Here is a 27,693-nt window from a genome sequence, read left to right as displayed (position 1 = left end):
AACAGCAGACTAACTTTGTTGCTGTCAGCTGACTTGCCTCCGTTAAAACTCACAGAGACTAGTCAATGGGAATCAGTCTTGACTGAAGTAGATAGTAAAAGATGGGAATCAAATTACTGTGCCTTCTCATTGCTACAGTTTTGACTGCCTATTACATATACAGCCCCTTACCAGAGAATGTTGAGGACCGCTGGAAGCTGATGCTCATTGGTGCTGTCTTTAGAACTTTAGACCATGTGGTAAGCTTAGACGTTTCTTTATTCCAGGCGTCTTGTGCATGTGAGATTGCTTGAATGCAAAAAGGTGGTGTGGTGGTGGTGGTGGGGAGTGGAAGCTTACTGAAAAATGTTGGGATTGTGCAAAATGAGAACTAACAGCTATTAATTGCATTATTTGGCTGGTGGTGGGGGCATCATGAAACAGAATTCATTTGTCTCTTTTTCTTTGACTCTCTGGACAGAAATGTCCTAGATATGAAAATGAAAACAAACAGAAGGGAAGCTTACCTGTTAGCTTTTAAAACCATTTAATAGCTTTACAAGGCAGTGCATCCTGTTTTCTCTGTTATTCTCTAGCTGCTGTTGAAATCTGAGCACCCCACTTTTGAGTCAGAAGCAGTGCAAAGCTCCCTTTGATAACGGATATAATTACGCTTCACATTTCATACACACTCTTTAGTCTGCACGGCAGCTGCTATAAATAACCAGTTTTAAGGCTAGAAGCAATCAATCAAGGGGAAAGCTCTTAGAATTTTCCTCGCCACTGATGTAATTTCTAATTGAATTCTGGTGTAAGGGAGAGGGGAACATCCCTGCTAATATATCTACCGTGCCAGACACTGTTAATGATCTCCGAGTGAATTGTGGCTACTGCAGCAATTGAGCATAGACTGAAATTACTTTTCTTTTAGGTATCTGTTTTGTTGTACTGCATACATGCATGACTTTCACCAGCTTGCCTGCTTATGTATTTACCTATAGCATCACCTAGGAGCTGCAGGGTGGATTGCATAAAAAGAGAGATACGCATAAAATTACAGAACTTGTTACAATTATTTCCCATTTCTGGGTAGCAAGTGGTTGTGGGTTCAAGCTCCACACTGGGCAAAAAAATCCCTGCATTACATGGAGTTGGAATAGATTACCTTTGTGGTCTCTTCTAATTCTGCAATTCTCTGATTCTATTAAGTTGCTGGACGTTTTTGTCCCTAAGTGTAAAAATCTGTTTGCATATGCAGAAAGAGGACCCAATGGGTGGTAGTCACTAAATTTTACTTTGAATAGACCCACTGAAATTGACTGAATGAATGTAGACATTGTCTTTAATTTCAGTGAGTCTGCTTTTAAGTAAAAGCTAAGCTGACTAGCACCCAACAGCTGCATTTATTCACCAACTATAAGGCATCAGATACATATGGGAATCTGACCTGTTTCTGAGGCAAGATCCCTAGGGCTTTGCCTGCTGGTTTCCAGCCAACACTGTGATCACACCTCAAGGTTTGTGTGTTTTATTGCTGGCATGCTGCTAAAAGAGTAGCTTTCTGAGTGCTTGCTGAGGTGTGCAGAATTTAGGGGTGTGGCATCAGTTTTCATGTTACTCCCTGGGTGTTTGAATTGCCTGGTGGTGGAAAGGTCACAAAAGCGTGGCCTTAGAAAGGAGGAAAATAAAGGAAAACAAATAGAAGAGAGCAACAAGAAGAAAAGTGTCACGCAAAGCGGGGGGGGGGGGGGCATACAGCACATGCCTGAATCTGATAGTTGGGAGGTGTGTGGCAAGGCAAACAGGAGCAGTATGACTAACACGGGAGAGGTAGGTAGGCTTGCCGAATTCTGCATGGAATCAGAGAGTCTCTGCATTACAGCGAGAATATTGGTATGTGATTTCCCCATCATTTTGATGGAAGAAGCAGCATGGGCTAGAATTCTCCATTCCACATGAGAGCCATTTCTGGTAATAATAAAAAAAAGCATGAACAGAAGATGATGCCGTTCCAGTAGGGCCCAAAACTTTTATTATTTTACCCTGGGAGAGCTTTGATGAGTTCAGCTTCTCCTAACAGAGCCAGCGTGGTGTAGTGGTTAAGAGCGGTAGACTCGTAATCTGGTGAACCAGGTTCGCGTCTCCACTCCTCCACATGCAGCTGCTGGGTGACCTTGGGCTAGTCACACTTATTTGAAGTCTCTCAGCCCCACTCACCTCACAGAGTGTTTGTTGTGGGGGAGGAAGGGAAAGGAGATTGTGAGACGCTTTGATACTCCTTCAGGTAGTGATAAGGCGGGATATCAAATCCAAACTCTTCTTCTATCACAGCTCTGCATCCTAAAAGGCTTTATCTATGTGGTGCCTGTTAAATTATGGCTTCATGCCAGTGTTGTTTAGATCACAGGTCCTAGTCTGACACTTTAACCACTGCCCCATTGGCTGTCTAGTGCTAATAGCAAACCCTGTTCTCCAAAATGGCACCATCTGCGCAGAAGCGGGGAGGTATCAGCAGGCTGAGCAGGGGGAGCCCTGACATACGAGAAAATCTCTAAAGGGTTGGGAATTCCTTCCCTTCCAAAAGAGCCACTTTGATCAAGGCTAAGCACACTTCATGGCCATTGATTGCTGGGAGTAGGGAAGGAAAAACTAGGGAGAACAGAATGAAGTATCCTGCAAGGGGGAATGGCAGGCTGGCTGGCTTCATGAACAGGAGTGCTCCACACTGCAACATTGCATTGCAAGTCCCAGTGTGGTGTAGTGGTTAAGAGCAGTAGACTCGTAATCTGGGGAACCGGGTTTGCGTCCCCGCTCCTCCACATGCAGCTGCTGGGTGACCTTGGGCTGGTCACACTTTTCTGAAGTCTCTCAGCCCCACTCACCTCACAGAGTGTTTGTTGTGGGGGAGGAAGTTAAAAGAGATTGTTAGCTGCTTTGAGACTCCTTCAGGTAGTGATAAAGCGGGATATCAAATCCAAACTCTTCTTCTTCTCTTCTTCTGGTAACAGCCTGTAAGAGAAAACACAACTTGTGTTTTCTTTGCTCATAGCAAACCCCTCCAACAAGCGCTGAGTTACCATATCTTTTTTGTTGACGTTGCTCCTCTGCCTGTAATAGCAGCCTAACAGTCAGATATTAAGCTTTCTTCCTTCACTTCTCGTTTTCTCTTCCGGGCTTCTTTTTAAAGCCACAGGAGGAAGATGAGAAAAACAAAATAGACAGACACTCATAAGAAATCTGAAGCACTAAACCTTGTCCCAGTTATATTTTATATATGTAGATAGTGATCTATATACAACGTGAGATTTCTCATCCTGCTTGTTCTTCTGGTATCATGTGTGTGGGACAACACAATATAAATGGATTGAAAGCTTGATCCTGGATAAACTTTAGTGGTTATACTGCGGGGGTTTTCTGGCAATGTGTGGTGTTGCTACATAATGGGAGGTAGAGCATGCCAAAGGTCTCTGTCTTAACCTCTGGCATCTCCAGGTAGGGCAGGGGGAAATCCTGTGGAGCCACTGCCAGTTAGTGTCTGCAGTATTGAGCTAGACTGACCAATTCTCTGACTTGGTATAAGGCAGTTTCTTATGTTCCTGTGCCAGATGCCTTGAGCTTCATCCATGCCTTCTTCTGTATATGGTAAATGTATGGAGAGGGAGAGAGGTGAACTGTGCCACTGGTCCACCCCCACAAATCATGCACTACTAACCTTGCCCCCTTGATACCCGCATGTTCAGTGCAATGTCTGCAAAAGGGTGCCCATGAACAGCTGGATGTAGGTAAAGGTAAAGGTCCAGTCGTGACCGACTCTGGGGTTGTGGCGCTCATCTCGCTTTACTGGCCGAGGGAACCAGCGTACAGCTTCTGGCTCATGTGGCCAGCATGACTAAGCTGCTTCTGGCGAACCAGAGCAGTGCACGGAAATACCATTTACCTTCGCGCTGGAGCAGTACCTATTTATCTACTTGCACTTTGATGTGCTTTCGAACTGCTAGGTTGGCAGGAGAAGGGACCGAGCAATGGGAGCTCACCCCATCGCGGGGATTTGAACTGCTGACCTTCTGATTAGCAATTCCTAGGCTCTGTGGTTTAACCCACAGCACCACCCACGTCCCAGGATGTATGTAGGCACCCTATATATCAGGATTTCTGATCACACAGGGGTCCTTGTTGTGGGTTCAGCTGCTCATATGTGAATATGCCCTTGAAGAAATTACTTATTACTATTTTGGTGCTAGGCAAAAACATTCCTCTTAACCCAGGCATTTGGAGTATTGAAGAATCTATGGCCTTCGAAATGTTTCTTGGGCTGTGGGTGGGTGGAGGGTTATTGTGTTGGCTTTTTGTGTGTTATGTATTTTGTGCTTTTGTACTGTAAACCGTCCTGAGATCTGCAGATGAAGGGCAGTATATAAATAAATATTAATACAATATTTATTGAAAGTATATAATCATCACCATCAACACCTAGAATAAAAGAAACCTGCATATGTACAGTACCATTAGCATGGGTGCAAGCCCCCCCCCCATTTTAGGAATTAGGCTGAAGGGAAGCAAACTGCCCAGGGCCTTGGCCAGGAAATTGTACTTGGAGAAAATGCACCCTCACATAATGCACATTATCAAAGCCCAGTTCCAACCCCTAAAGTATATTTTAAACTCAGAGCTCGGCTGCCAACCTTAAAGGAATAAGGGGCACATTGGATGTATGTGTAGCTATTTCTCTATCCACAGTGCATTGATTTCGGCAAAATGTGCCCTACTGTCTACATTAGGCTATGAATTTGAATGACAACCAAAACAGTGCAGGTGGCTGTGTGTCCAGCTTTCCAGAGGTCAAACCCTCTGTTTGATGGAGGAGTACGCTCCTAGTTGGTCAGAAGGAGAGCAATGGGGAAGCACCTTGAAGTTGCCCATCAGCTGCTGGACAGCCCACAGGTCACTTAACCACAGTCTTCCTCACTATAGTGAGATAAATTATGGAAATCATTCCATTTAAAAAAAAATATTAATTAGTACTCGTGCAAATGTTATGTAGACCCTTGTCCCCTTTTTGGTTTTGTGCAAATCTAATGCAGTACAGAAAAAACACCAGAAGCAAGTAGGAACATGGGAAGCTTCGATGTACCAAGTCAGATTACTGATCCCATCTAGCTTGGTAGGGCTTCTCGGATTAGCAGGGGCTCTCCCAGGATTTCAGGTAGGGCTCCTTCCCTGTTCTACCTGGAGATGTTGGGATTTGAACCTTGGCCTTAGAAGGACCACAGTGCAGTGGCAGAGCACCTGCCTTGAAAGCAAAAGTTCTCAAGCATCTGCAGGTACGACTGGGAATGTACCCTAACTGAAGCTCTGGAGAGCCACTGAGCTAGATGGACCAAGGAGTCTGATTCAGTGTAAAGCAACTTTCTATGTTCTATGACAGCTTGCATGCAGTTCCTCTCCAACACTGCACTGTTTTCACAAGAATGTTTCATGCACCATGTCTAACACCAAGGATCATGCATTCTGGGCAGCATAATGTGCTGACATCAGAAAGTGTTGCCAGAGAGGGTGTGGGTCTAACTGTAAATCTAACTCTATATCTAACCATGGATTTTGGACTCAAATGATTTCTGCTCAGTTTGTCCAAATCTTGGGTTGCAAAACAGCTCTTTGTGCAAGCTTAAACAACATTCTAATTTTAGGTGATGATTCTTCAGAATAAACGAGATTGTTTCATCCATGGACATTTCATCTGCTTAGCAGCAGATAGTTCTGGAAGATACGTTTAACACCACAAATGCTGGAGTAAAGTAAATTCAGGAATCATTCCTATGTTGAAATAGCATCTATATCAGCTATGCAGTTTCCTTCGGATACTATAACCGAGATTTATATGCTGCCTGCCATGGCATACTATGGTCATGGAATGTATTGCGTGGCGAGTTCCCGCCCCCCACCAGGATAAATAAAGACACGAGACACCATGGTTTAAGGTTAAATGGGCGAATTAGGCCACAACTTTATTGAATTCAGGAATGAGAGGCATTGGCTTAGGCATTGGTCCTAACGACTATCCGGCTCCAGCCCATTTGCTGGAGACACGGGGAAGGGTTAACACTATATCGGGGGAGTCTCCCGCCGAGGCACGTCGACTAGGAGCTCCCCCGGGTCACCGCTCGGGGGCGTGCCTTTGGCCCACACCTCCATAGGCTTTGGACAGGGCCATGCCCCCGGAGTCCTTTAACGGACCACCCTTCGCTCACTGGGGGGAGGTGATGGTGTCCCCCCCATCCTCTTAACCCCTTCTTACCAATGCCTACCGCCAATGCCGAAGAGTTGTGACGAGTTGCTACGAGGTAGGCGGAAAACCAAATGGCTGTAAATTGCCAATTGGGAAAAATTCCTACCATGCCCCATGCGGCGACAGACCGAAGTCCATAGCAAAGTCAGAGACCTACCTAAAGCCTACCTAAAGGGAGGGAGGGCGGGAAAATGTGGGGGCTAGCTGGCGAAAAGAGGGTGAGCCCCCTCTGCGCCGGCCCTAAATAGGGCAGACACGGCCGGGATTCCCCTGCTCTCGCGGGGGCTGAAAGCAGCCCCCGCTCACGTGGGGGGTGGGCGTGAAGCCCGCAACCCCACCTCCTGGGCAGGCCGGAATAATAATAATAATAATAATAATAATAATAATAATAATTTATTATTTATACCCCGCCCATCTGGCTGGGCTTCCCCAGCTACTCTGGGCGGCTTCCAAAACAATATTAAAATACTATAATACATCAAACATTAAAAGCTTCCCGAAACAGGGCTGCCTTCAGATGTCTTCTAAAAGCCTGGTAGTTGTTGTTCTCTTTGACATCTGGTGGGAGGGTGTTCCACAGGGAAGGCGCCACTACCAAGAAGGCCCTCTGCCTGGTTCCCTGTAACTTGGCTTCTCGCAGTGAGGGAACCACCAGAGGGCCCTCGGTGCTGGACCTCAGTGTCCGGGTAGAACGATGGGGGAGAGATGCTCCTTCAGATATACTGGACCAAGGCCGTGGCTTTGCTTCCTCTCTAGGGGGGGGGGAAAGCAAAATAAGGAGAGGACATTTGAGCAGACAAAGGACCAGAAGAGAAAGGATTAAGCAGCCTCTCCCTTTCCCTGTTCTTTTTCACAGAAGCAACCTGCCCTAGGCTGCTCTAGGTTTAAAAGAAAGAGAAGGATTAAGAAAACTCTTCTTAATCCTGTCATTTCAGCCAAAGTTTGCTAAAGAATTAAGAGGCTTTTAATGAACTTCAACAGCCCTTTTCTGGTGTTACCCTTTCATGCAATTGACATTGTTTCAGAGGGAGCACAGGGCTGCATCCTCTGGCCCCAGCAGCTCCCCACCCCATTCACAAACACAGGTGTGGGGTGGGAATGTCTGAAGAGATGAACCTGCTCTACACAGGTAGACTGTGATGTAGAACCCCTTGCCAACCTAGCAATTCGAAAGCATGCCAGTGCAAGTAGATAAATAGGCACCGTTGTGGTGGGAAGGTAAACAGCGTTTCCATGCGCTCTGGTTTCCATCACAGTGTTCCATTGCACCGGAAACGGTTTAGTCATGCTGGCCATACGACCCAGAAAGCTGTCTGTGGACAAATGCCGGCTCCCGTGGCCCGAAGTGAGACAAGGGCCACAACCAACCCCATAGTCGCCTTTGACTGGACTTAACCGTCCAGGGGTCCTTTACCTTTTTTACCTTTTACCTAGAACCTGGCATGATCAGGGCTCCATAGCCTGAGTCACAGTGTTCCTCCTCTTCAGTGTAGATGGTGGAGGGGCAGAGACCACAGGGGCTTGTCGCTGGCTAAACGCTGAATAACGCTAAATTTTCGTTTGAATATACACTGGAACAGACATCTTGTATTAGTTTGTACCATGATACAGAGTTATGGTATTATGTTACTGAGCTATCAAGCAGGTTTTAAAGAGGAAATCTCTGAATCCCACTTCCTTATTGTTGCAATTTTGTGACACATTAATAGTAGTAGTAATGATTTTATTCATTGTTTTTCAAACAACATGTAGTAGCATGACTTGGGTGGCTATGACTAGGTGGAGAGGGTGGTGGTGGTGATGATGTTGTTTTACAAAGGCAGCCCTTACTACAGTGGTACCTCAGGTTAAGTACTTAATTCGTTCTGGAGGTCCGTTCTTAACCTGAAACTGTTCTTAACCTGAGGCACCACTTTAGCTAATGAGGCCTCCCACTGCCGCCGCACGATTTCTGTTCTCATTCTGAAGCAAAGTTCTTAACCCGAGGTACTATTTCTGGGTTAGCGGAGTCTGTAACCTGAAGCGTCTGTAACCTGAAGAATATGTAACCCGAGGTACCACTGTATGCCACTCCAGAAAATTTAAGAGAAGCGTGGAGTCTGAAGATAAGTGTATTCTGATCTGTGCTTTAGTCTGAGAACATGCACAGATACGATCCACGCAGCGCCTCTGCTTGGCTCCACTGCCTGTCTACTTAACAGTTATTGCCTCCTGCTGTTGCTTGTTTATGCTGCTATGACTTACACTTCACATCTGGCCTCTCCTGCAGACTGTAAATTAAGGATGCCAGTGATTGATTACCTGCCTGGAGGTCAGCGTTTCCAGGTGGGCTACCTTCACTTCCTGTAAAAGGAAACAAGAATAGGCTGCTGACATTTCTCAACCTGCATGTGGTTTGGAGTAGTTCAGCTGTCGCTGGGTGGGGGCCATTGTTTGTTGTGGGTTTCGGGATCAGGTAATGGCGGTATAATGAAGTCATAAGAGTGTGGTCAGACCTCCTCTGGCCTTTAGCAAAACTTGAAACGTAAAATATAAAACTTAGCAAGAAACCTAAAGTTTTTGACACGGGCCTCATTTGCACTGTACATTTAAAGCTCTCTTGTACCACTTTAAGACATGGACCCCCCCCCCCGGATCCTGGGATCTGTAGTTTTTAGAGTGTGGGATTGATAGATAAATAAATCACTCTGGGCCCCGAGGCTTACACACCAAAATTACTTGAGAAGAACAAATACCGGTACTTAGCCATCAGGGATTGCATATAATCACTGGAAACAATCTAGCATCATTAGGCAACCAATAGCAATACAGTGGTATCTCGGGTTACATACACTTCAGGTTACAGACGCTTCAGGTTACACACTCCGCTAACTCAGAAATAGTGCTTCAGGTTAAGAACTTTGCTTCAGGTTGAGAACAGAAATCGTGCTCCGGCGGCGCGGTGGCAGCAGGAGGCCCCATTAGCTAAAGCGCTGCTTCAGGTTAAGAACAGTTTCAGGTTAAGAACAGACCTCTGGAACGAATTAAGTACTTAACCCGAGGTACCACTGTAAATCATTGTCAGATCTGAGTGAAGTAAGTGAGTGGACTAATTAATGTAATGAAAAGGCTGTTGCACTGCTTGATGGTATCACATATGCAAATATATTTTGTTGCAAAAGACTTGTCATACAAATGGTTTGGGAGTGTTGGAGTGTTAATCCTCTCTTTCCCTGGAGGAGATGTATGTAAATAAAAGACTTATGGTGCAATCCTATATGCACCAACCCAGAAATAAGCCCTGTTGAATTCAGTGTTCACCTAGGCAATTGCAGCCACAGCCTCTTTTCTACTAGGGCCACATTTGCACGATATATTTAAAGTGCTATGGTACCGCTTTAAACAGTCATAGCTTTCCTTACCCACAATTCTTTTTTCTTTTTTTGACATTTTGTTTACATGAGGCATTTGTACAAACCAAGTCATGCAGCGGAACACAGGACTATGGGAAGAGAGGGGTTCAGAGGTGTGCAAAACCTTTGGGTGATTGTTTGGACAATCCTTTACATGCCCATATCTGTATCTGAAATAAAAATCTGTTGGTTTATAGATCTTAAGAGCCTTAACTGGAATATCTAGCTCAAGCCGGCTGAGCTGCATAACTGATTGGTGAGGGTGCGGTCATCTCTTTCAGAAGAATACAATTAGTGCATTTTCTGCAGTATGTGTGCGAAGGGGCAGTTTAGTCTTTATGTGTGCTGTAGAAACAGATTGTAAAAGGGGCAGTTTTCGTGTTCCTCACGTATTTCCCCTCTTGCACAGTGTTATATTGCCTTCTGTGGGTTTTGATATCTTCGTTTATTTCTGTTTGTTTTCTGTGAATTGTATTCTGTGCATAATTTCTCCTTGACCCAAATCCAAGGACAGCACCAGACTTCACTGAGGCCTTGGTATGATGCCATCAATGGCTTCCAACTTCTGCAACACACTCGCCTCAACACACAACGCCGCAGCACTCCCCCACCCCCCACCGCTGCCATGATAGTAGCAGCCACTTCACTTGCCACCCTGCTTGCTGTGCCTCTGGGAAGTGTTTGGGAACTGGGCAAGTAGCATGTCACTTTTGAATGGCAGCCAAATTTTACTCCCCTCCATAGAGGCCACCTGCCATTTTAATTGATTTCAATACACTATGCCATGAACCACAGATCTGTGAAATTTCATAGGTCTATGGCAGCGGTCAGCAAACTTTTTCAGCAAGGGGCCGGTCCACTGTCCCTCAGACCTTGTGGGAGGCTGGACAATATTTTGAAGAAAAAATATGAACGAATTCCTATGCCCCACAAATAACCCAGAGATGTATTTTAAATAAAAGGACACATTCTACTCATGTAAAAACACACTGATTCCCAGACTGCCTGCAGGCCGGATTTAGAAGGCGATTGGGCCGGATCCAGCCCCCGGGCCTTAGTTTGCCTACCCATGGTCTATGGAGTGAGTAAATGAAACTAGAAACCGTGCTTGGCTCCCATGCAATAATGGCATCACCATCCGGACAGCACTTAGATGGTTTTTCATGGGTTCTGTCCAGAAGTTAATTGCTTTTCTTTTTGTATGCACATTACTTTCCATCACATATAAAAGCAGCTTCAGATTCTAAAAAAAGCATGTCCAAACCCACCCAGATTCTCTAGTTTGGGAGATTCAAAGGGGGGGGGGGCCTTAAAAATAATAGGCTATCACACTGAAGGTCTCAGTGGTTAATCTGGACAATTTCTGGTCTTATGTGGTCATATCTACTCAGTGTAGACCCATGAAAATTAATAACCATGTCACACACATTTGTTTGCATGGGTCTACTCTTGAGTACGACTATCATTGCATACAACCACTGATTTTGGCACTGGCAGGGCTGTTGGAGCTAAGCTGAATTTGGAATCTCTCCTGAGGAGCTGGAGACATAAATACAGCACACACAGAAAAGAGAAACACTATAACAAAGGCTAGAAGCACATCTAATTTATTTCTCTCCAAGAGCATGACAGTTTGCATGAACCACTTGATGACCCGTAACTGTGTTTCGTTCTTTTCTTTACCTCCCCCTGTCTCCGCTAGGAAGTAAAAATAGTTAAATGTCAGGTGGAGAGCATGAGATTTATGGTGGGAATGTGGCTGTGAGGAAGGTGTTTGTCCCCCTCTCCAGCATTTAGCTATCATGAAAGCTAACCAAAATCTGTGTTCACAGTAGTGTGAGCAAGGCAGTGCGTGGGATGGCATCTCACACACCTTGGGGTGTCCTCACTGCAAGTGCAATGTTATAGGCAATTCCATCTGACCTAGACAAGCAATATTTCACCTTAGCAGAACAACCCTACTTACACACACACACACACACACACACACACACAAACACCAGATTTTTTGCAGTTTGGAAAGTGACAGGGAAATGCATTGAAATGTGTGGGATGAACTACTGAATGCAACATGAATGCATACAATCATATAGCCACCCTGTAAACAAATAAGAACTGTTATGTAAAGACCAGCCTTAGTCCAACCATTGCATGAACTTTGTGCAAGGAAATTAAGATAAATACCGAATAAACAGGTCAGCTGGTGGAGCCTTGAGTTTTGCATTTGGCTGGAAGAAAGAAGGAAAGGAGCGACGGGGGGAGCTGCAAGTGGATATTGCTTGCTTTGGAGAAACTGTTGTTGCTTTGTAGATGAGCACAATACACCATATTTTTTGCTCTTCAAGAAGCACCAGACCACAAGACAACCAGACCACAAGTTTTTGAAGGAGGAAAACAAGAAAAAAAATAAAATCCGAATCTCAGAAGCCAGAACAGCAAGAGGGATCGCTGTGCAGTGAGAGCAGCAATCCCTCTTGCTGTTCTGGCTTCTGTGATAACTGCGCAGCCTACATTCACTCCATAAGACACACACACATTTCCCCTTACTTTTTAGGAGGGAAAAAGTGAGTCTTATAGAGCAAAAAATACGGTACTTGGGTGCCTTAGTCCCTCCTTTATGTTGAACATGCATATTTAGAAACAGATATCATAAAGTCTCCAGTGTTCTTTCTAATGCAAAATGCCACTTCTGCTTTGCAATCCCTGGAACTTCTTAATGCTCCAGGATGTGCATACCATTCCAAATGATTAACGATGATGTTAATATGTATGCCCAACTTTTAGGCTATTTTTGATATGAAGGAGAAAGGAAAGAGGCACTGATGAATGTAGTCCTTTATGTGGCTTAAGAGTTGCGTAATACATTGGCATTAATATACCTCTTGTTTTCCAGGGTTCAGTTGCCAACAAGCTGGGTCTCGCGCACCACATGGAAGTTATGATGAGCCTCACAAGTTTTGAACATACACCGCCAACATCGGATGAAAAGGTCACTGTGACTGACACAAAATTTAATGGTGTCCCAGTCCGTTTGTATATCCCAAAAGGGCATCCCGATTCCTTGAAAAGGGCTATGATTTATATTCACGGGGGTGGATGGTGTCTAGGATCAGCAGGTAAGCATGTGTGCTTGTTCCCGCTAATGTGGGTCTTGAGTTGAAAGTTGAAATGTCTTTGAGACCGGTGTCGTGATACAACATAGCATGGTGGCTGCTACTTGACAATGTGCTTCCGGCGAGCGTCTCCTCTGCTCCAACGACAATATACCTGCAGAGGATGTATTCCGCCATCTAATTCTCTGCAAGTCTGAGAGAAGCAATTAACTTGTAGATTGCATCTAGCAGGTAAACCACATGATCTATATGGCACGCGATGAAAGAACTGAAATAATCAGATTGCATCCATTGGTTATGCAAGCAGAAAGTAGCTGTCAGGCTTCTGGGAATCCAGTCTTTCCTCCCCATGGCAGGCTCCCAGTAACCAACAGACAAGAAGCTCTTACCAATGTACGGTATTCTATTCAATGTTCACAGAGAGAGGCTTAGAATGTCGCCTCTTGGGGTAATGGCATTGCTCCAAGTAATCTCCTGCCCCACTTCTCTCTCAGTTGTCTACAGCATCACTGCTTAAGGCTGTTTAAGGCCATTTGGCTTTTAGCTTTCTGCTCTACCACTTTCACTGCTCGCCAGGTTCTGGGATGGGGGGGGGAGCATCTGAATTGCTTTCTATTGATAATGTGTCAGTCAGCTGTTCCAGCTCTGATTCTCACCCGTCCCCTTCTCCCATTATCTCCCAGCTTTGCCCCTCTTTTGTCTCAGAGCCATGACTTTCTGCAAACCACTGTTGTAAATCTATACCATGGGTAGGCAAACTAAGGCCCGGGGGCCGGATCTGGCCCAATCGCCTTCTAAATCCGGCCCATGGACGGCCCGAGAATCAGCGTGTTTTGACATGAGCAGAATGTGTCCTTTCAATTAAAATGCATCTCTGGGTTATTTGTGGGGCCTGCCTGGTGTTTTGACATGAGTAGAATGTGTGCTTTTTTAAAATGATATTTATTAAATCAAAAAAAAATTAAGATTACACAGAAAAAAGACAAAACTACAGACAAAAAAACCCCAAAATACAAAAAAGAATAAAACCATCACTTTCAAATTCTCCATTTTCATTCCCTTCTTTCCATGACCTCCTCCTCCTCCCATCCCTTGTATATCAATTGATAATTGTCACAGCAAATCCTTTCCATAATTCATAATATTCTGTCATTACTTTACCTTACTCTATTATCATCTTGTCTTATAAAAACAACCTTAAAGCTTAAAACTTAAATCTTATTTTAACTAACTTCTCATAACTATTACCTTATTTCCTAATTCTTTAAACATTTTTAGAAGAGCCAAGTAATTTCATTTCAACATTTTTTCAACTTTCATAAAACATTTCTGGTAATAATAATAATAATAATAAAAACAATCCAATATAATAAAAACAATCCAATCTTCTTCCAGCGTCCCCTCCCCCCGGTCCCGGGATTGTCAGTCTTTTTTATCCCAGAGACTTCCGGTCGGCGCCAGCGCTAATGGCTGCTCCCTTTCCGAGCTCCGGAGAGAGGACGGCCCTGCGAGTTCGGGTCTGACCCGCTACGGCAAGCGGGGGACCCCTAAAATCACGGGTGCGGAAGCCCGTGAACAAGGAGATTCGGAGGGCACCAGAAGCGCCCCCTCTTTACCGCAGAAGGAGCCTTTTTAAAGGCTCTGGAACGACAACGGGGGAGCGCGGTGCTGAGAATCGCTACCCAGCCCGCAGGGTGAAGCCGCGTCGCCATCAGCGGAGAGCGCCGATTCCTTCCTGTAAATATTCGACTGGAAAAAACCCGTGAGTAAAACGGAACTTTTATTTGAGACTAAAACACTGAAATTCGGCTGAAAACGGGGAAGGTAAAAAGTAAGGAAGTCTACTTTCCCCCGACTGCATGATTGATAAAGCAACGGACATTTAAACTGCATCTGTAAGAGACATTTTATATAAACTGTTTCAACCCGGCATCTGAACTGTGGAAATCCCCTCTAGCTTGCAGGGAAGAGGGGAGGTAAAAGGAGCATTTAGACCTGCATGAATAATCTAAAAGAAAGAGGAAATCTTTTGCAGCCTCTAACCTGAAGCCGGCTGCTATAGACAAAAGATCACTGACTGACTTTAAAAACTTTGGAGAAGTTACATAGTGGAAGCCTGATTTGAAACAAAATTTCTGGACTCTGTTGTTACAGTATAGTATTGGACTTTGCCGTTACAAAATCTTTGGACTTTGCTGTTACAGTATATCAGAGTAAGTTGAGACTATACTTATTGGAAAAGTGATATAATTATTTGTAAAAAGCCTCCTTCCTACAAATATTCTTTGTCTCACTGTATGGACATTTTGATTTGCTCCCTCTAGAGGGTAAAGGGACAGTTACCATAGTCTGGGACGGTGGAATTTTTCAGCAGGAGACGGTTCCCGTGGGAAACGACCTTGGGAGATGAGCGGTCCAGTAGAGGAAATAGCTACAAGAGCCAAGACAAGACAACAACAGCAGCAGCAACAGCAGCAGCCACAAAAGAAGAGAGGCTCGATTACAGGCGCAACTCCTACAGGAACATCAGGACAAGAAAAAGGGATACCTGTCTCCATGGATCCAGTGTCACAAGCTCTACTTAAGATAAATCAGTCCTTGGAAAATTTAACAAAGCAGACTGCAGATCTAACAAGGCAGTCTGTAGAGAACACAAAGAAGTTAACAGAAAACTCACAAAAATTGACAGATATAACAGCAAGATTGGACCTGAATACACAATCGATAAATAAGCTGGCAGAAGAAAATTCTGCAACTCGTAAAATTGCAGAAGAAGCCAGAACAATTGCTGGAGAGACGCAAGGGAACCTAGAACCGGTTGTACAAAAGGTATATGAACACGACACAACTTTTGCTTTGTGGGAATTACAGAGAAAAGAGAGAAATTTAAAATTAAGACTGACCCCAGAAAACGAAGGAGACAACCTTGGAGAATACTTAACACAAGAGTTCACTGACCATTGGGAGCTGGAAGAGGACGAAATTAAAATCACTACAGCATTTAGATTGGGCAAGAAGCAGAACAGAAAGGTTCCAAGGGATTGTTTAATTACTCTTAGATCAAAAGAAGAAAGAGACAAAATCTTAAAACTTCATTTTGAAAAGGCCTTGCAAATCGAGAATTTCACCATACAGATCTTTAAAGATATTCCCAAGCATATATTGGATCTGAGAACTTTATATAAAGATTTGGTTTATTTGTTAAAGAAGAACACTATTTTTTTCAGGTGGGAATTCCCACAGGGACTGTCTTTTGACTATAAAGGAAAAAAGGTGAAGATAAAGACGATACAAGATAAAGAGAGATTTCTGGAAAGAAACCGAGAAGACTTGGAGAAGGGAACTGTGGATCCAATTACAGAACAGAGGAGAGTATTAGATATTTTGAACCTGTCGTTTGGACAAAACCCACCACCAACAGAGGAAGAGCAACAACTTGGAGCTGTCGGAGGAGCATTGGAAAAATAACAAGATGGCCCTGCAATTCCTTAGTTGGAATTGTAATGGGATCAACATGCCTTTGAAGAGACGACAAGTCTTCCATATTTTGTACAGAGAACAACTGGACTTGATATGTTTACAAGAAACTCATATAACTAGAGCTCACAGGAGATTACTTGTAAATAAAAGATTGGGACAAGAATTCATTTCGTCGGACAAAGTGAAAAAAAGAGGAGTTGTGATTTACGCAAAAGAGAAGTGGGCCCCAAAAATGATGTTTAAAGATGAACAAGGAAGATATTTAGCAGTGGAGATACAGGTACAAGGAGAAAAATTTTTGATAATTGGGATCTACGCACCAAACGAAGGCAAAGCAGAATTCTTCAAAAAACTTCATGAAACTCTGATGGACTATCTGGATTACAATATGATAATTATGGGAGATATGAATGGTGTAGTTTCTACAAATATGGACAAGACACAAAGATTCAAGAGGTGGCAGAAAGACATTGCGAAATTTGTCTGGCAGGGCAAAAAGCCCAGAATAAAATTTAAAATACTAACAGATGCAAAAGAAAGAGGGGGATTTGCCCTGCAGGACTTAAAATTGTACTATGAAGCAGCAGCGTTTTGCTGGCTGAAAGAGTGGATGCTCCTCGAGAATACAGATATCTTGGACTTAGAAGGTTTCAATAACGCATTCGGATGGCATGCATATCTATGGTATGACAAAATCAAAGTGCATAGTGTCTTTAAACATCACATTGTTAGGAAAGCGTTGTTTAATGTTTGGATGAGATATAAAGATTTGTTGGAAAACAAAACCCCTAGATGGTTGTCACCCTTAGAGGCTAAGGCACACAAGAAAGTCAATATGGAGGTCGGATGGCCAAAGTATTGTGAGATTTTAGAACAGGATGGAGAGAAATTGAAATTAAAGAGCCATGAAAAACTAAAACCTAAAGTACAAGACTGGCTCCACTATTATCAAATAATGGAGGTCTATAAACAAGATAGGAAAATTGGCTTCCAGGTGGAAAAATCAAAACTTGAGACAGAACTGTTAGAATCCAATACTAAGAATCTGTCAAAAATGTATAATCTGCTGTTGAAATGGAATACACAAGATGAAACGGTTAAATCAGCTATGATTAAGTGGGCACAGGACATTGGTCATAACATTTTGTTTGCTGACTGGGAAAGGTTGTGGAACACCGGTATTAAATTCACGGCATGTAATGCCTTAAAGGAAAATATTATGAAAATGATCTATAGGTGGTACATGACCCCAGTCAAGCTAGCAAAAATTTACCATCTGCCCGATAACAAATGTTGGAAATGTAAAGAAACTGAAGGTACTTTTTATCACCTCTGGTGGACATGCCCGAAGATTAAGGCTTTCTGGGAAATGATATATAATGAAATGAAAAAGGTATTTAAGTATACTTTCCTTAAGAAACCAGAGGCCTTTCTCTTGGGCATTGTCGGCCAATTAGTGCCAAAGAAGGATAGAACTTTCTTTATGTACGCAACAACAGCAGCAAGAATATTGATTGCAAAGTATTGGAAGACACAAGATCTACCCACCTTGGAAGAGTGGCAGATGAAAGTGATTGACTATATGACATTGGCGGAGATGACCAGCAGAATTCGTGATCAGGGAAAGGAGACTGCGGAAGAAGAGTGGAAGAAATTCAAGATCTATCTTAAGGACTATTATAAACTTGATGAATGTTAAAATGTCGAGGTTTTCTAGAAAGAAAGGGTTGCAGTAATGTAAGATTTGATTAAGAAAGGTCTAAGATGAATTAGAGTGGAAAAAACATTTACAAGTTGCTATAAAAATTTGGACATGAGGATGCAGAAAGGGGAGGTATGGGGGAGTCCGAGAAAAGAAGTTTAAGAAAAGATATTATGAAATTATGCGTGTTTGTTTGTCTTTTTATATGTTTGTTTGTTATAAAAAATTTCTGAAAAACTAATAAAAATTTTATAAAAAAAAGTCTTTTTTATCCCATTAGTCTGGCACATTAACCTGGTGCTCTTATATCCGAGGCCTTCAAATCTCTTCCATGTCCCTTTCGCAGCTCTTCTTCATATTTTCCTTTCACTCGCGGGAACTCCAGCTTAGTAGTGTTTTTGACCCTTTTCAACAAATCAGCCCCTTTCTCATAGTCCAGACTAAGCTCCATGTAATGTTTTAAAACATATTTCAGATTCCCTCCAAAATTGGAAGTCCCAGCAGCTCCAAACCTCTGACAGCCCATTTCCAGACTCGGAAAGACCAAACATCCCTGCATAGGGGGGTCAGTCCAACCCCCCATTTCCAGTTCAATCCAAACTTTATCTTTCCAAGTCTGGTTTTTTCCAAGTTCATTAGTCAAATCCAAAGGCTGATTTTCCTGCTGGGCCGAGAGTCCCTCCATCCCTGGCATCCCAGATTCAGCAAGGTCCTCTTCTTTCTGTTGTTCTGTCATGGCACACTCCTGTTTTAGTTCCTGAGTGGGCTCTATATAATTTTCCACTACCTGATCAAAGGCTCTGGCAGCATTAATCATAAAATCCATCTTCTGACTTAGCTGATCCAATAGGGCACTTATATTACAGAAGGCACCCAACAGTGCTTCTGAAGGCATTGTCCTGCAAGGTCACAAAACTCTTTCCCACAGTTGTAATCAGTAACAGCTGCAAGTTCCCAGGATTTAGTTACAATTTCACCATTCCTCTCTAGGGGAAAAAACTTCTGATTGTTCTTTTCCTTGAAAACAATAGCAACAGAGTTTCTTTTTTAAGATATTTTGTCCATAATTGTTCTTTTAAAAGACGAAAGGAAACAATGGAATCACAATATTTCCCTCCTTTTAACTATCTGTCAAAGCATTTATTTCTGGTCAATGAGCTTCAATCATCAAGTCTGACACCACGTTCCAGGGTCAGGACGGTGGAAAATTACTTTACTTTAGCTTTATTTCTGCAGGTTTAAACGGCTCAATAAAAGTCCCCCTTCTTCTCCTGCTTCCGAAGGGGGGTTCCGCGCTTTTGAATGATGAAATTCGATCCTTTAAAAGTGATTTTTAAGGCTCTAGTTTGCGTTGTCTTTGCTTTGTTATAACTACAAGAAAACGGAAGGGTGACTTCCTGTTTAGTCCTTTCCGTTTCAGTACCAAATTAGGGTAAATTTTAAAGTCCAAATTCCTTTTATTTCGCCAATTCTTGTTTAAAATCCGAATATTTAGCGTCCCAGTACTCACAGTTGGTTTAGATGCTAAATTGTCCCAGGAAAAAGGCAGCGCTCTCCGGCGACGGCTGTGCAGCTTCGCTCCACAGGAAAAGCAATTGACTCACAGCACCGCGCCACTTTCCCCTCTTCACTTTGGAGCCCGTTTATGGGTTCCTTAGTGGGTTGGGGGGGCGCTAAGGGTGCCTGCCGAGTCCCACGGTCACAGGCTTCATTCGCCTGTGATTTTCAGAAGGGTCCCCGCTACGCCGCAGCGGAAAAGACCCGTTTCGTGCGGAGCTTGTCCCTCCAGTTCAGAGGGAGTCCGTCATTGCCGGAGGCGCCATCCCGGAAGTCGAATGTGTGCTTTTATTTAAAATGCATCTCTGGGTTATTTGTGGGGCATAGGAATTTGTTCATATTTTTTCCCCAAAATATAGTCCGGCCCCCCAGAAGGTCTGAGGGACAGTGGACCGGCCCCCTGCTGAAAAAGTTTGCTGACCCCTGATCTATACTGTCTTCCTCTTCTTTGGGAGGTGCTGGAGGAGGAGGGGGCTCTCCACCATTCCTCCTAACCCTGACAGCAGCTGGACAAATTTATGGAGGATATACCAGTTGCATGAAGCCACAGGAAGTGAGTGTGTGATTTTGTGCTCAGGTCCTGCAAGCTGGCTTCCCCCTGTCATCTGCCCAGCCACTGTGAGAACAGGTTGCTGGACTAGCTGGGCCATTGGCTTGATCTAGCAACCAATATTTCCCCTCCTCCTCCTCCTTCCTCTAGCAACCACTTATAATGTGCTAGATCAAACCATATCCAGGGGTTCAGCCCCTGAACTCTGGGAGCAGTGTCATTCAGGGCTTCAGTGGGGAGGGGGAGAAAATCACCCATACTGGGAGGATGGACCCTGCACCAGCAGAGCGTAAGTGGGCCCTAGTATTGCATTTTTAGTGCATCGTTAGCACTGATATTCTGGTTAGTCTGCCGCATATTTTGGTTTAACTCTTGCTCCCCCCCCCAAAAAAAAATCTAATCTAATTTGTATAAATGAATGGCTTGCTATTTTGTAAGTTATTCTTTATGAAAAATAAAATAAAATTCTCAGAGTGCAAATGATGTCTCTTAGGGAATATAAAGCCGCGAAGGACATGTTATATCCAAGGTGTGTGATATGAAAACTAAGATCCCATCTAGGACTCCTTCTTGGACTGCAGCCAAGTCACTTGTGAATGGTTTGTTGAGTTCCTGTCTTTAGATAAAGCGGTGTGCGCAGGAGTTTATTCCATTGCCAAGTGCTGAACTGCAGGGATTCACAGAAAGTGCACAAAAAGCTACTGCCAAAAGAAACAGGGAACTGTGTGTCTATTTGTTTCAGAAGAGCAATAAAATATTCTTTATTACTTACTTTGTTGCAGCCATGCAACCCTATGACCTCCTGTCGAGACGGACTTCAGAAACACTAAATGCTGTCGTCGTATCAGTCGAGTAAGGAATGGTGCTTCAGAGTGTTTATTGTGAATAACACCTGATCCTTTGCAAATAGAAAACTAAGCTTAATTGCTGTAATCTAACCCATGCACTGAGCATACTAAAGCCCACTGCTAATTTATTTAATAAGCATTATATGCTGCTTGATGGTTAAAACCCCAGGCAACTTCAAAGCAGTTTACAGTGAGCTTCAGCACAATGCAACTTGGGTTTGGACTTTGTAGCATGCATGGAACGAAGTCCTACAGTTAAAGGTAATTGCATATCAATCACATAACATGGGAGTAATGCATAGCCACCAGTCCCATCGACACGAATGAAGTGAGTTTCCCAGCATGCAGCAGTCAAGAGAGGAGGGAAGAAGGACATAGCTTTGCTAATTTTTCTCAGCTGGAGGCAGAGGATTGTTGGCATCTGTCTGTCTGAAGAGGCAATGAAAGAATGTGCCATTGGGGGTCAATCCAAACCATTGGAGAGTTATAGCGCCTGCTGTGACTATAGAAACCGATAAGGGAGAGACATGTTTTATTGCAGCTGGGACAGATGAAGGCATCCAGTTTCACTGGTGCAGATGCACCATGGTGTAATGGATGGATGGAGTGTGGTAATGGGTGGATGGTTGCAGTGTGGGCTAGCTCTCAATTAAAAATTGAAAAATGCAGATCTTCAGGGCTTTCCCAAAATCCTGTAGCATGGTGACTCAATGCAGGTCCAAAGGAAAGGAATTCTGAAGTGGAGGAACCAATGCAGAGAAGGCCTTCTAAACTAGGGTTAGGCAATGTAGTCCACTCCATATGTTGTAGGACTCTAACTTCCATCAGCCCCCGACAGCATGGCCAACAGCCAGGGTAATAGGAGTTGGATGTTATGTGTGAACCATGCCATACAGCAAAATGTGGGACTCTTCAAGGTTAAGCTGAAACCCAGTGTTTCTATCTGCCAGATCAGTTCTTGAACTGCATTGAGCTTGTAAAATATTTGTAATTCAGTGAGAGAGAAAGGGGGAGTTAGTTTGCCTGGTGAAGGGTAAGTTGGTGGGGTGTAATCAGTGATTCAAGTTTGCAAGTGACTGCTCCAAACTATATGTTGAAGCAAGTCAATTTAATTGAAGGGGGGGGGGACACACCTAGCATCCATGTCACAAATTAGATTTGCTTTCCTTTCACAACCAATTCTTCTTTTTGAAAACTATCTCACAAAGGTACAGGCTGGCACCGAAACACCACTTCCCAGCTCAGTTTGATGATGTGTTCACAGTGGCGAAGTACTTCCTGCAGAGTAGTGTCCTTGAGCAATACAACGTAGACGCAAGCAGGGTGTGCATTGCAGGAGACAGCGCAGGAGGGAACTTAGCGGCAGCAGTGGCACAGCAGGTGAGTCATAACGTATTGGAAAGTCGGGTATTTGAAAGGAGCTGCTTTCGTCTTTGTTATGCATCTGAAATCTCGCTCTCCGAAGCCATCCTGTAACCTGCTACCTTGGGGAAACAAGCAGGGCTGACACCCTTAGGTAACTGGGATCCTCCAACGGGAGCTTATTCTAGGCACCCCACACTTGGTGACTGAATATGGGAAGCCACCTTTCTAAATTTCCCATGGTGCCCTGGAGCAACATGACACCAGATGCTCTGGGGCAGGAGCTTCATCACAGGCAACCTTTTGGCAGCGCATGGTGTGCAGGGCCAAAGACAAAGGTGGACCAAGCAATGGCTGCAAATCTTACCTTTGTTTACCATGCTAAACCAGGGCCAGGGCCTTTTCAGTGATGGCTCCAACCTGGTGGAATGCTCTGTCCCAAGAGACCAGGGCCCTGCAGGATTTAACCTCCTTCCGTCGGGCCTGTAAGACAGAGCTATTCCGCCCAGCTTTTAATTTGAATTCAGCCTGATCTTTTATTTCCCTTCTCTTCCCTCCCCCTCCCCTTCCCTTTCATGAGGATTACCCGCTCTGAGACCCCACAGCTAATTCTCCCCTGGCCTTGTCGCTGGCCCAAATAGGACTAATTCAGCCAGCTAGCCCTGGTGATTATCTAATTTTTATTAGATGGATTTCCCCTAAATTGATTTCTGAACTTTGAATTTTATTGTTATTCATGTTTTTATACTGTATTTTATGCTGCTTTTACAATTAAGTGCTTTAAATTTCTTGTTAGCTGCCCTGAGCCAGGTTTTTGAACCAGGAAGGGTGGGGTAAAAATAAAAATAAAAATTATTATTATTATTATTATTATTATTATTATTATTATTATTATTATCATCATCATCATCATCATCATCATCATCATCATTGGCAACATGAAGCCCACCAGTTTCAATGTGATTTTCAGCATAATCCTAAACATTCCTGCTCAGAATGACATTATAGTGTTTGATAGCATTCGCTCCCTAGTGTTTAGGATATAAGCCTTACTTAGTAAGTAAACCAATTTACATGAGCTGTACTGCTAAGCATAAATAGGGACACACACACACACTTTTGTTGAGAAGCTCAGCTCCACGTTTTCAACAATGATCAAAGCTGATTGACCTGATAAATATTATGAGAGCTCCAGACACTTCATATATCCAAATCTACACAATCAGCTGCCCTATAAACTCCACAGAGGGTTGACTCAATTTTAGTAGTGAGATCACATTTTGATTTATACAAAAACATGTCTCCTGCCAACAAAATACAATTATCATTATTATTATTATTAGTTGAGGCTCCATGCCAGATTTGAGGGGAAGCTGGGGAAGGTTTCCTCAGGGTCCTGCAATGCTTCCCAATTAGCGACCTCACCCTCAGCATGGCATCCCTCACCAGCATCCATGATGGTCCATCTTACAGCAAGCCTTTACTGTATGACCTAGTTCCCCTAGTAAGCCTTTGTGGCAGTTCCTTGCTGAAATCAAGCGCTGGGAAAGTGCCAAGACCAAACTAAGTGGGCATCCTAAAATGCCTTCAGGATCCAGGTGCAGTTTGCTGAGATTTTTCAGCAGATGATCAGAGGGATATTCTGGCAGACAACTTGACATGGAGAAGGTTCCCTGAATAAAGAAAAAGAACGTTGAAACACCGCCTTGTCGCCAATGATAATTGTATTTTGTTGGCTATGCATAAATAGTACCTCACTATGCCAGGTTCTGCAGAATTTCGTTCAAGAGAGGTTAAAAAAACTCCCCAGGAGACATGTTTTTGTATAAATCATTTCAAAATGTGATCTCACTACTAAAATTGAGTCAACCCTCTGTGGAGTTTATAGGGCAGCTGATTGTGTAGATTTGGATATATGAAGTGTCTGGAGCTCTCATAATATTTATCAGGTCAATCAGCTTTGATCATTGTTGAAAAGGTGGAGCTGAGCTTCTCAACAAAAGTGTGTGTGTGTGTGTGTGTGTGTGTGTGTGTGTGTGTATCCCTATTTATGCCTAGCAGTACAGCATATGTAAATTGGTTTACTTACTAAGTAAGGCTTAAATCCTAAACACATTTACTAGGGAGTGAATGCTATCGAATACTATAATGTCATTCTGAGCAGGAATGTTTAGGATTATGCTGAAAATCACATTGAACCTGGTGGGCTTCTGACTTCTGTCTTTTAGGGTTAGGTGTAAAACAGCCTTCCGCAATCTGGTAAAGTCTGTATGTTTTGAACTGCAACTTCTTTCTGCCCAATCCACCATCAGCAATGATGGGAGTTTTAATCCAGCATAATGTGGAGGGCACTAGGATGGGGAAGACTGATGTAGGGTTAGGATGTATCTTGAGCTTCTATTAGCAACTTCCACAGATACAGATGAGAGCCTGGTAAATACGAATTACTTAAAAAAGAATATTAAACACTTCAGATGATAGTGTAAATACTGGAGGTATAAATATCAGCATGTGTAATTTTCAATAAAAGAGGCAGGCAAACTGCAAGCCTATACTGTGTGTGTGAATATCTCCTTTTCCTTGCACTGTAAAATGTTTTCTGGTAAGGTGGTCCATCTGACATGGAGCCAGGAGGGATTCTTGTGTAATAAATGACATCTCCCCCCCCCAACTGTTACAGGTTCTACGTGATCCTGGTGTCAAAATTAAATTCAAGATCCAGGTTTTAATTTACCCTGCTCTTCAGACGATTGATCTGGACTTGCCGTCTTATCGAGACAATGCGAACATGCTAATTCTGCCTAAATCGTTAATGGTGAGATTCTGGAGCGAATACTTTACGACTGACATGTCTCTAAACAGGGCGATGGAGGCCAATCAACATGTCCCTGCAGAGCTAAGCCATTTGTTTAAATTTGCAAACTGGAGTCACTGGCTACCTGAAAGGTATAAGAAGGGTCACGTTTATACCAAGCCAGTCTATGGCAATTCCGAGCTTGGACAAAAATACCCAGGATTTCTGGACCCAAGAGCAGCGCCACTGCTGGTCGATGAAAGCAAACTGCGTGGCTTACCCCTCACATATGTCATCACATGCCAGTATGATGTCTTGAGGGATGATGGACTCATGTATGTCTCACGACTTAGGGAGGCAGGAGTAAATGTAGTACATCAACATGAGAATACTGTCCATGGGGCTGCGATGTTTAGTACAGGCCCATTAATCTTAACTGTGGGAGAGAAGATGGCAAATGACTACATTGAGTGGTTGAATAAGAACTTATAAACAAAGCCACATCTATGGAATGCCTTTGGCTCCGATCAATTTGACTTGGGTTTTATACAGGAGGAAATGATCGTTTCTCTGAGTAATTTTGATATTGTACTTTGGTGGTGGTTTGGTAATTGTTATAGAATCCTTTCTTTGAACAAGACTGAGATGGTTGTGTGGGGTTTCTTTTGTTGTATCTGTCAAATTATGCTTAATTTAAAATAAAACACTGGAAACAAAATGAATGGTGCTTTCCAGGTGTGAAATTGTTGTTTTGGACCTATGTGTTGTTCTGGCTTGCTTTTGTGAGGACTCGTGTGATTCTACCTGGCTCTGCAAAGTGACCTTTTGGCCAATGGCTCATAGTACCCTCAGGTATTTGTCTCGAGTTAAGATAAGACTTTGGATGAATAGCAGGTTTATTACTTGACTTAAAGGTAAGGATTTTGATCAATAGCTTGAATGGTTTGGCCCAAGTTCCATAGCTGAGATCACTTGACAGTTTCATATGAGCCCATTATATATTTTCTTTTGGTAGACAATACCTTTCCAAATTTTTGTCTTTTTCTGAACAGAGTTCATGAGTTCAGATGTAAACAGCTGGGATGATCTGACTTGCTGTAAAAGCAGCCTTGGGTTAAGAAGGTGTGGACCTGTTATTTTCAGTTTATCTCAGTTGCTCATTTTCCCAAACTTCCATTTGCCACATTTCCAACTCAGTTTGCATTTTTAAAAACGGTCCTCAAAAAAATGTGCCAGCATTTTGGTGCACTTTTCTCCTAATATACAGTTTCTATGGAATTTTACCTACTTTACACATTTTTGAAAGCCTGTTCCCAAATATAATGCCATTTTCATGAATATATGCCTACTCCTCTAATATATACATTTCCACATATATTTTTTGTTGACTAACTGCATCACAACATTCAGAGAAGTGTGCATTTAGAAGAATACATGTGTTTTGGTTCATGTTTTGCAGAGTTCAGAATCTTGTTAAAATGCAAATCAAACAAATTTCTCCCCTATCCATGCCTGGAATGTCATGTTTTAAATGACCAGATCTTATCTCATCTAGCAATTCTCTCTCTTTTCCCCTACTGAGGGAAACTGAGATGTTTATCTTTTAAAACTATTGAGTACTGCAATGTCAAACAGAGCTGTCAAATTCTTACAGAATCACTATATGTTATTTTCTTTTTTCTTTTTTTAAAATAATATTTATTAGTTTTCCAGCAAATTGAACACAACACTACAAAAACCAAAAAAGAAAAAACATACAACAATACAATACAATACAAAAAACCCCACTACAAAACACTAACATACAACTAACAAAACAAAACAAAAACCATTTAAAACACAATCCAATTTCAATATCTTATCTTTCTTTCACTTATTTCCACGACCTCCTCACACCTCCCTTTTTGTATTCCACTTCTATTAATTGTTTCAGCAATTCCTTTCCATCTTCCTCTGTTTTCTGTCCTATAATTGTCTTAGCACATACTAACCTTATTTTTCCCTTTAATACTCTATTAATCTATTGATACTTAATTCCTTATAACATTTCTACTAAAGCCATATAACTTCATTCCAACATTTTTCTAACATTCATTAATTTTACAGTATTTCTGTAAGTAGTCTTTAAACTATTTCCAGTTTTCTTCCACTGACTCTTCTCCCTGGTCTCGGATTCTGCCAGTCATTTCCGCCAATTCCATGTAGTCCATCAACTTCATCTGCCATTCTTCCCTGGTGGGTAAATCTTGTGTCTTCCAATATTTCACGATGAGTATTCTTGCTGTTGTTGTTGCATACATAAAAAAAGTTCTATCCTTCTTTAACACCAATTGGCCGACCATGCCCAGGAGAAAGGCCTCTGGTTTTTAAAGGAAGGTATATTTAAATACCTTTTTCATTTCATTATAAATCATCTCCCAGAATGTCTTAATCCTTGGGCATGTCCACCAAAGGTGAAATAATGTACCTTCAGTCTCATTACATTTCCAACATTTATTATCGGGCAAATGGTAGATTTTTTCAAGCTTAACTGGTGTCATGTACCACCTATAAATCATTTTCATTAAATTTTCTCTTAGGGCATTACATGCTGTAAATTTCATACCTGTGGTCCATAACCGTTCCCAGTC

The 27,693-nt window shown here is 42.9% G+C and overlaps 1 protein-coding gene across 1 annotated transcript; it reads left to right on the top strand.

Moving 5' to 3' along the window:
* Window positions 1-25,780, top strand: AADAC (arylacetamide deacetylase). The gene is made up of 5 exons (XM_082224508.1): window positions 1-239; window positions 12,551-12,773; window positions 20,842-20,911; window positions 22,116-22,287; window positions 24,950-25,780. Exons 1-5 carry the CDS (start codon window positions 102-104, stop codon window positions 25,553-25,555), a joined length of 1,209 nt encoding a protein of 402 aa, XP_082080634.1. The 5' UTR covers window positions 1-101; the 3' UTR covers window positions 25,556-25,780.
* Window positions 25,781-27,693: the final 1,913 nt, after the last annotated feature.

The sequence above is a fragment of the Podarcis vaucheri genome (assembly GCF_965113315.1).
Source record: "Podarcis vaucheri genome assembly, chromosome: 5".
Lineage (NCBI taxonomy): Eukaryota > Metazoa > Chordata > Lepidosauria > Squamata > Lacertidae > Podarcis > Podarcis vaucheri.
The sequence above is the reverse complement of the archived record's forward strand: the minus strand, read 5'-3'. Positions and strand labels throughout refer to the sequence as shown.

Bases quoted from the DNA above. Each gene is read 5' to 3' on its own strand.
- AADAC (XM_082224508.1), top strand. From the start codon at position 102: ATGGGAATCAAATTACTGTGCCTTCTCATTGCTACAGTTTTGACTGCC. The intron at 240-12,550 runs GTAAGCTTAGAC...CTTGTTTTCCAG, and splicing joins TTAGAACTTTAGACCATGTG to GGTTCAGTTGCCAACAAGCT. The intron at 22,288-24,949 runs GTGAGTCATAAC...CAACTGTTACAG, and splicing joins CGGCAGCAGTGGCACAGCAG to GTTCTACGTGATCCTGGTGT.